This window comes from Oncorhynchus kisutch, unplaced genomic scaffold (genome assembly GCF_002021735.2).
Source record: "Oncorhynchus kisutch isolate 150728-3 unplaced genomic scaffold, Okis_V2 Okis02a-Okis13b_hom, whole genome shotgun sequence".
Classification (NCBI taxonomy): Eukaryota; Metazoa; Chordata; class Actinopteri; order Salmoniformes; family Salmonidae; genus Oncorhynchus; species Oncorhynchus kisutch.
Genome location: NW_022261979.1, coordinates 4,051,093 through 4,061,082, shown reverse-complemented (window position 1 = coordinate 4,061,082; position 9,990 = coordinate 4,051,093). Strand labels below are relative to the sequence as shown.

At 47.0% G+C, this 9,990-nt stretch overlaps 1 protein-coding gene across 3 annotated transcripts in view; it reads right to left on the bottom strand.

Annotated features, from left to right (window-relative positions):
• Window positions 1–605: 605 nt before the first annotated feature.
• Window positions 606–9,990, bottom strand: part of skap2 (src kinase associated phosphoprotein 2) — a 19,674-nt gene continuing 10,289 nt past the window's right edge. The window contains exons 10-13 of one of the 3 annotated variants that reach the window (XM_020472427.2): window positions 8,031–8,129; window positions 6,706–6,818; window positions 1,686–1,786; window positions 606–1,591 (exon numbers count right to left, since the gene is read on the bottom strand). In XM_020472427.2, coding sequence (XP_020328016.2) covers window positions 1,694–1,786; window positions 6,706–6,818; window positions 8,031–8,129 — 305 coding nt within the window. In that variant the 3' untranslated portion in view covers window positions 606–1,591; window positions 1,686–1,693. Of the gene's footprint in view, window positions 1,592–1,681; window positions 1,787–6,705; window positions 6,819–8,030; window positions 8,130–9,990 lie in introns of all 3 variants that reach the window. The other 2 variants (XM_031811728.1, XM_031811729.1) reach the window with 2 other exon arrangements.

Sequence of the window (9,990 nt, the reverse complement as noted above, 5' to 3'; positions counted from 1 at the left end):
ATGAACCAAGGGAATCCTAGGACTGGTTTCTCAGAGTAAAGCCTAATCAAAGACTGAAACGCTATTTCATGGAACATGCTTTTTAGTCCAGGGTTGATCTTAATTTGAGTCTGGGAAACCAGATGATTTTTTCTCTCTAAATCAATTAAATGAATGTAATGAGGTAGAATACTGTTTATCTTACAGACAAGCTCACTTTTATAACTATATATATAAATAACAATACCACCCACATCAAATGCATGCCAGAGTGTAGCCCATAGAGATGATATTGCAGTGAGTTCTAATTCCATGGTCATCTCTGTGCAGGAACACAGGTTGTGACATCATCAGTGGGGGAAAGCTGGACCAGTTGAGCTGTTGGAATTACTGCAGACAGGGACTCTGATGCCACCTGGTGGTTGGTTTTTCATACTGCACAGCAGAATACACTGGGTAGAAGAGCCCCACCCCAAGCACTGACCTTGGATCAGCTTGCTATCACCCAATCCTCAGCGGGTCATAAGGGGGTAAATGGAAAACTGACCTGAGATAAGTGTCTAGTAGAGGCAATGTGATCCAACTCTGCATAGAATGGCATGCAAACAAAACAAACGAACAACCTGGAGCAGTATCAAGTATTTATGAAATATGCCTGACCTCTAATATACACATGTATTTCTCACCAAAGACTCCATAAGCGATTCATTCTAGACAGTTCACAATACAAAGACTCCATAAGCGATTCATTCTAGACAGTTCACAATACAAAGACTCCATAAGCGATTCATTCTAGACAGTTCACAATACAAAGACTCCATAAGCGATTCATTCTAGACAGTTCACAATACAAAGACTCCATAAGCGAGTCATTCTAGACAGTTCACAATACAAAGAATCCATAAGCGATTCATTCTAGACAGTTCACAATATAAAGACTCCATAAATGACTCCTTCTAGACAGTTCACAATATAAAGACTCCATAAATGACTCCTTCTAGACAGTTCACAATATAAAGACTCCATAAATGACTCCTTCTAGACAGTTCACAATACAAAGACTCCATAAATGACTCCTTCTAGACAGTTCACAATACAAAGACTCCATAAATGACTCCTTCTAGACAGTTCACAATACAAAGACTCCATAAGCGAGTCATTCTAGACAGTTCACAATACAAAGACTCCATAAGCGAGTCATTCTAGACAGTTCACAATACAAAGACTCCATAAGCGATTCATTCTAGACAGTTCACAATGCAAAGACTCCATAAGCGAGTCATTCTAGACAGTTCACAATACAAAGACTCCATAAGCGATTCATTCTAGACAGTTCACAATGCAAAGACTCCATAAACGAGTCATTCTAGACAGTTCACAATACAAAGACTCTGTATCAAAAGCGATAATAAATTAAACAAAAGCAGTTTACTGAACTCAATCTGCCGAGACAACCCCTTAAAGAGCTTAGTGAGATCAAGATGGACACGACATGCATCTGATATTTTTCATTTTGCTACAGACAGTTGGCTTTGCTGCTTAGTTCAGTGTCCTCTTCAGATATGGTCTGTTTCCATGCATCTCACATGGAAGATGATTGGATTTAGATGCCCTGAAACAGAACACAAGAACACCACACATTAGTGTTGCTGGAACAATCCAATAGTTATTTCACCCATGACTGAGTTGCATGATCTAATACCTACTGAGGCCTTTAAATGGCATACAACTCCATGAGGTACTCTTTAGGAACGATGCCAACAGACCCCTTCATTTCCCCGATCCACCAACCATAGTTCTGGTACTCCTGATAGAGGGGAGAACAGAGAGAACAGAGTGAAGGAGAGAGAACAGAGTGAAGGAGAGAGAACAGAGTGAAGGAGAGAAAACAGAGTGAAGGAGAGAAAACAGAGTGAAGGAGAGAAAACAGGGAGAGAGAACAGGGAGAGAGAACAGGGTGAGGGAGAGAAAACAGGGTGAAGTAGAGAAAACAAAGTGAAGTAGAGAGAACAGGGAGAGAAAACAAAGTGAAGTAGAGAGAACAGAAAGAGAGAAAACAGTGAAGTAGAGAGAACAGAAAGAGAGAAAACAGTGTGAAGTAGAGAGAACAGAGAGAGAACAGGGTGAAGTAGAGAGAACAGAAAGAGAGAAAACAGTGAAGTAGAGAGAACAGGGAGATTGAACAGGGTGAAGTAGAGAGAAGAGAGCGAGAACAGGGTGAAGTAGAGAGAACAGGGTGAAGTAGAGAGAACAGAGAGAGAGAACAGGGTGAAGTAGAGAGAACAGGGAGAGAGAACAGAGTGAAGTAGAGAACAGGGAGAGAGAACAGAGTGAAGTAGAGAGAACAGGGAGAGAGAACAGAGTGAAGTAGAGAGAACAGGGAGAGAACAGAGTGAAGTAGAGAGAACAGGGAGAGAGAACAGAGTGAAGTAGAGAGAACAGGGAGAGAGAACAGAGTGAAGTAGAGAGAACAGGGAGAGAGAACAGAGTGAAGTAGAGAGAACAGGGAGAGAGAACAGAGTGAAGTAGAGAGAACAGAGTGAAGTAGAGAGAACAGAAAGAGAGAAAACAGTGAAGTAGAGAGAACAGGGAGATTGAACAGGGTGAAGTAGAGAGAACAGAGAGAGAGAACAGGGTGAAGTAGAGAGAACAGAAAGAGAGAAAACAGTGAAGTAGAGAGAACAGGGAGATTGAACAGGGTGAAGTAGAGAGAAGAGAGCGAGAACAGGGTGAAGTAGAGAGAACAGGGTGAAGTAGAGAGAACAGAGAGAGAGAACAGGGTGAAGTAGAGAGAACAGGGAGAGAGAACAGAGTGAAGTAGAGAACAGGGAGAGAGAACAGAGTGAAGTAGAGAGAACAGGGAGAGAGAACAGAGTGAAGTAGAGAGAACAGGGAGAGAACAGAGTGAAGTAGAGAGAACAGGGAGAGAGAACAGAGTGAAGTAGAGAGAACAGGGAGAGAGAACAGAGTGAAGTAGAGAGAACAGGGAGAGAGAACAGAGTGAAGTAGAGAGAACAGGGAGAGAGAACAGAGTGAAGTAGAGAGAACAGGGAGAGAGAACAGAGTGAAGTAGAGAGAACAGAGTGAAGTAGAGAGAACAGAAAGAGAGAAAACAGTGAAGTAGAGAGAACAGGGAGATTGAACAGGGTGAAGTAGAGAGAACAGAGAGAGAGAACAGGGTGAAGTAGAGAGAACAGAAAGAGAGAAAACAGTGAAGTAGAGAGAACAGGGAGATTGAACAGGGTGAAGTAGAGAGAAGAAAGAGAGAACAGGGTGAAGTAGAGAGAACAGAGTGAAGTAGAGAGAACAAAGTGAAGTGGAGAGAACAGAGTGAAGTAGAGAGAACAGAGTGAAGTGGAGAGAACAGAGTGAAGTAGAGAGAGAAAACAGAGCGAGAGGAGAGAAAACAGAGAGAGAGAAAGCGAGAGAGAAAACAGATCAAACAGAGGAGATGCATCTTGAGCTAATAAACATTCTTAGGCCTCAGGCCCGGTTACACACCACGCTGGAGAACCATCACCAGAGTTAGGCAGCAGAGGAGCGTGTGGCTGGTGCCCCATACAGCAGCAGCCTCTCTCCCCCCTCGCTTCTTTTTTCTCAGTTCCTAGGAGCCTGACCTCATATGAAAGTCTTCCCTGGGGCTGACAGACACTGGGGCTGGGGGGCTGAGAGACTATCCCTCCCATGTAGGGCCCAGAATTTCTCCCAGTCAGGGTGATACTCCTGGCATGTTCACATAATACAGACTAGTGGATGCTGGTAACGTGTCCATGTTAAGGACCTCAGGTCAGGCATGATGAAGGGCAGTCTGATGATAGAGGTGTATATGACGCCATGTTAGTGCTGGTCCACGGCAATACTAGCCATATGTAACACCCTGGACCAGAGCTACACCTGCCATATGTAACACCCTGGTCCAGAGCTACACCTGCCATATGTAACACCCTGGACCAGAGCTATGCCAGCCATATGTAACACCCTGGACCAGAGCTATGCCAGCCATATGTAACACCCTGGACCAGAGCTATGCCAGCCATATGTAACACCCTGGACCAGAGCTATGCCAGCCATATGTAACACCCTGGACCAGAGCTATGCCGGCCATATGTAACACCCTGGACCAGAGCTATGCCAGCCATATGTAGCACCCTGGACCAGAGCTATCCGGGCCATATGTAACACCCTGGACCAGAGCTATCCGGGCCATATGTAACACCCTGGACCAGAGCTATCCTGGCCATATGTAACACCCTGGACCAGAGCTATGCCAGCCATATGTAACACCCTGGACCAGAGCTATGCCAGTCATGTGACGCCCTGGACCAGAGCTAAAGCCACATAAGAGGAAAAACTGTCCGAAGACGATGCCATGCAGAGAGCGGAAGCAAATTACCTCATCTAATTAACTATACACTGAAACACATCAGTTTATGCCATTATGTGAATGTCACAATCGTCTTGTTAATGTGTGACATGATGGAATTGACATTTGGTCCCAAGCCCCCTGGGAGTGATACAGGGTTCTGTGTGTGTGAGCTTCCTGTGTCTGTTGTAGAAGTCAGCCACACCTCAGTGTGGTGTCAGGACCAGCCCAGTGTTGTCTGCTGCTAGGTAAGTCATGGCTGCCTGAGTGAGTGTTGCGGGCTGGAAGCTGGGCCTCAGTCACTAATACACTGGAGGTATATGGGACTTATGAGGAAGGAGGGAGCACAGACCCCAAACTGTGACAACATATGAGCACACAAGTACACACACACAAGTTGTGCAGCAGGCTACTTTAGGTTAGATAGCCTGACACAACACCCTCTAACACTCTGGGGGGTCTGGCAGCTGGGGGGGGGGGGGGGGGGGGGGCACTGTTCGCTCAGGCTATTCCTGGTCTCTGGATAGTGGGAGGATGTGTGTGTGTGTGTGTGTGTGTGTGTGTGCAGCCCTTCCTCCTCCTCCTGATGCAGCTGGTCTGTGTGAGCGTCCAGACAGGTTTTATGGTCATTCCCTCCCAGCAGACCACAACCCCCAACACCAAGGTTCCAGGTCAACTGAAGGCTCTTTCAGTCTGCACACTAAACCCAATGAAAGGACCACGTGATTCCTGCTTCTCTTCGATACAGGAAAAGAAGCTGTGTTGTGTTGTGTTGACGTGTTTGTCTACTCTGCACATTGGCATTGCACAGCATCTCTGATCATTCACCCTTTCAGGTAGAATTAAACACTTTGGCCATAGAATGATAACATGGATGAATAGATAATAAATCATTAGACAGTAATAAACTGCACGGTTGGTAAAGAAAGGCGGTCAGTCGTTTTCAGAAACTGAAGCTGACAGTTCTTATATCAACCACTAGATGGCAGGCTTGATCATAAAAACAGCACTTTCATTGAGTCTCAGTAGAAACTCTGTATATATTTCTTCCAGCCCTCCAGACTGAACGCATGAGGACCTTCCCCATTGACTACTGCATTGTATTCACCACAACAAGAGACTGATGTGAAACACTGCAAAGTTAAATTATTTTGGCCAGTGACGCTCCGCAAATACATCCGTCATTAAATCACTAAGAAAGTGAATGGATGATGGAGGTACAAACTATGTAGTGGGTTACACAGCCTTCAATTACAACATATTGGAGAGATGATTTAAAATGGCTGATTACACATCAACAATGTAACATTGTTTAATCCATTAATGGATTCATATTTTAGGCCACTCCACACAATCGCTCTTTAATTCCCCACACCTGGCACACAAACACCCCTCCTACACCTCGCTAGCTGACAAGCCTCGGAAATTGGGCTCCCACCACATGTCCTCACCTGGTCTGAATGGAGTGGAGGACTCCACCTGCCATTTCCTGAGAACACACATCCCCATTAAGGCCATGCCTGGCTAGGTGAGAGGGACACCTAGCCAAGAACACTAAAAACCTTTCCATTGTGACACAACTAATCCCCATCACACAGAGGCCAGAGAGAGAGAGAGAGAGGCTGCATCCTTTAAGGCACCTTATTCCCTACATAGTACACTGCTTGTCACCAAAGCCCTATGGATCAGTAGTGTCCTATGGGTCCTGGTCAAAAGTAGTGCACATGTAGATAATAAGGTGCCATTTGGGACACAGACAGACAGAGTGCCCAGACCCAGGCCCACCTCAGCCTGCCGTTCAGGCTACGGGCTACAGGCTACAGGCCAGCCGCTGCCAGTCAGGATATGAAATGTCTACTCCTCAGAGAGTCCAGCAATAACTGACCACTTTAGGTGGTCTGTCTGGTCTGGTGCAGCCATTCATAGAGACCTTTAGAAATACCACACAATCTAGTAACACTTGGCATAAGAAGGCAAACCAACTGTCTTCTAAGGAGAAGATAACTAGGTAATATAACATGTTTTAACTCTTATGTTATTCATGCTTATCAGCTGCAAACTATTTGCTATGTCATGGAACATGTCAAGCCATTGTGGAAGATATGAATGATTGAATAAGTGCATCATGTGTGTATATAGCTCTTCACAACGAGCAGGACCCGGGTCGAGCAGGACCCGGGTCGAGCAGGACCCGGGTCGAGCAGGACCCGGGTCGAGCAGGACCCGGGTCGAGCAGGACCCGCCTCGAGCAGCCGTAAGCCTGTGAAAAGGAGATCATCCTAAACCTCTAGGGACTGCTGATGATCCCTGTCTGGAGGTGAGAGTGAGGATGAGGAGGGTTGGTTCCTACAGCCCAGACCGACCTTGCTGAGGATGTAGATGGCGTCTCCCCGCCTGAAGGACAGTTCATCTGGTTGATCTCCTGTACAGTCCCATATCCCCTGATAGTAGTTCTGGTAGTCTGTGATCTTATTCACTAGATAGACAGAGAGAGAGATTATAGGAGAGATGGATCAATCAAAATGTCCCCCAGTCTCTACAGTACATGGGTGGTTTTTGTGATGTCATGGTGTGTAACCTACTCAGGTGGTAGAGAGCTAACAAGAGGTCTTCCTCTGACAGAACAATAAACTAGTCATCTCTCCCTCCCTGTCGCCCTCTCTGAGGTGGTAGAGAGCTAACAAGAGGTCTTCCTCTGACAGAACAATAGACTAGTCATCTCTCCCTCCCTGTCGCCCTCTCTGAGGTGGTAGAGAGCTAACAAGAGGTCTTCCTCTGACAGAACAATAGACTAGTCATCTCTCCCTCCCTGTCGCCCTCTACTCCTCTATGTTCTGTGCCCAGATATCTGACTGATAACTTTCCCCATGTTAGAGATGCACACAATCACAGCACCAGATCAGGTGTTGCTGATGTGTGCTTATAAAGGTTCAGGAGTAATGCTGGGAAAGAGACTCTGTGGTATAACTGGAGCCTCAGAGTGGAATGTGTTGCCTCTGCTCATAAAGACCAGGTCCTCTCTGGGCAGCTGTAAAAATGACATTTGACTGTACCTTACGATACAACTGCAATGATAACATAGATGTTCTTCTTCTGTGTTTTATCTTCCTGTCATATGGTATTCAACCTGTTGGATGTTGCCCAGCCATCTTTTCTCAGGAGGACCACAATGGAAATAAGTCCCAGACTGTGTTATCCTCCAGGATTTTACTAATGTGCATGTATGGATTTTCAAGATTTATGTGGGCTTGTTTTTTTTATGATCTAATGAATAAACTAAACTTCTCTGTTTTCCCCTGTGAAATGTACAGGGGATTGAGCCTCTATAGCTTGTATACATGGTAACACAACACTCAGAACATTTCTTGTGTGAGTGGTTAAATGTAGCTTTCAGTTTGTTTGTACTGACATTATGCAAAGGCTTGTGGTTAAATGCAGAACTAGTAAGATCTAACTGAAATGTGTTTATTTCAAGAACAGTGTGAAATGCCTCCGAGTTGCTTTTTCACAGGGACTTCCTCTCCATGTCATCATGACTTCCCTTTCACAGTGTGTCTCAGAAGGCCTTCTCTCTAAACTGGCATCTGCTTCTTGATTCTGCAAAGATCTGAACCACTCTGAAGTCTGTGTTTGGTGAGGTTAAAGGATGAGAGGTGGGGGGTGCAGGCAGGTCTCTCTCTCCACTTACCTGCAGCTGTAGTGGGTGGGGTGGGTTTGCTGTGTGGCGTGGGTGGTTCCACCTTGGGCTTTGGAGGTGTGGGCAAGGGAGGAGCAGACATGTCCTCCTCTGTTGGGAGAGATAAAGAGAGAGAGAGATAAATCCTAATGATTGACATCACATGAACATGGGGGACCTGATCCCAGATCAGCACTTCTACTCTGAGACTATGTAAATGGCCCCAGGACAGAGAGAGGGTCAGATGTGGGTCTGGATAACATGAGGGATGTAAATGGTCCGAGGACAGAGAGAGGGTCAGATGTGGGTCTGAACAACGAGAGGGATGTAAATGGCCCCAGGACAGAGAGAGGGTCAGATGTGGGTCTGAACAACGCGAGGGATGTAAATGGCCCCAGGACAGAGAGAGGGTCAGATGTGGGTGTGGATAACGTGAGGGATGTAAATGGCCCCAGGACAGAGAGAGGGTCAGATGTGGGTCTGAACAACATGTGGGGTGTAAATGGCCCCAGGACAGAGAGATGGTCAGATGTGGGTCTGGATAACATGAGGGATGTAAATGGCCCCAGGACAGAGAGAGGGTCAGATGTGGGTCTGAACAACATGAGGGATGTAAATGGCCCCAGGACAGAGAGAGGGTCAGATGTGGGTCTGAACAACGCGAGGGATGTAAATGGCCCCAGGACAGAGAGAGGGTCAGATGTGGCTGGATAACGTGAGGGATGTAAATGGCCCCAGGACAGAGAGAGGGTCAGTGGGGGGTCTGGATAACATGAGGGATGTAAAATGGCCCCAGGACAGAGAGAGGGTCAGATGTGGGTCTGGATAACATGAGGGATGTAAATGGTCCGAGGACAGAGAGAGGGTCAGATGTGGGTCTGAACAACAAGAGGGATGTAAATGGCCCCAGGACAGAGAGAGGGTCAGATGTGAGTCTGAACAACGTGAGGGATGTAAATGGCCCCAGGACAGAGAGAGGGTCAGATGTGGGTGTGGATAACGTGAGGGATGTAAATGGCCCCAGGACAGAGAGAGGGTCAGATGTGGGTCTGAACAACATGTGGGGTGTAAATGGCCCCAGGACAGAGAGAGGGTCAGATGTGGGTCTGGATAACGTGAGGGATGTAAATGGCCCCAGGACAGAGAGAGGGTCAGATGTGGGTCTGAACAACATGAGGGATGTAAATGGCCCCAGGACAGAGAGAGGGTCAGATGTGGGTCTGGATAACATGAGGGATGTAAATGGCCCCAGGACAGAGAGAGGGTCAGATATGGATCTGAACAACGTGAGGGATGTAAATGGCCCCAGGACAGAGAGAGGGTCAGATGTGGGTCTGGATAACGTGAGGGATGTAAATGGCCCCAGGACAGAGAGAGGGTCAGATGTGGGTCTGAACAACATGTGGGGTGTAAATGGCCCCAGGACAGAGAGAGGGTCAGATGTGGGTCTGGATAACATGAGGGATGTAAATGGCCCCAGGACAGAGAGAGGGTCAGATGTGGGTCTGAACAACATGAGGGATGTAAATGGCCCCAGGACAGAGAGAGGGTCAGATGTGGGTCTGAACAACGCGAGGGATGTAAATGGCCCTAGGACAGAGAGAGGGTCAGATGTGGCTGGATAACGTGAGGGATGTAAATGGCCCCAGGACAGAGAGAGGGTCAGTGGGGGGTCTGGATAACATGAGGGATGTAAAATGGCCCCAGGACAGAGAGAGGGTCAGATGTGGGTCTGGATAACATGAGGGATGTAAATGGTCCGAGGACAGAGAGAGGGTCAGATGTGGGTCTGAACAACGAGAGGGATGTAAATGGCCCCAGGACAGAGAGAGGGTCAGATGTGGGTCTGAACAACATGAGGGATGTAAATGGCCCCAGGACAGAGAGAGGGTCAGATGTGGGTCTGAACAACGAGAGGGATGTAAATGGCCCCAGGACAGAGAGAGGGTCAGATGTGGGTCTGAACAACGTG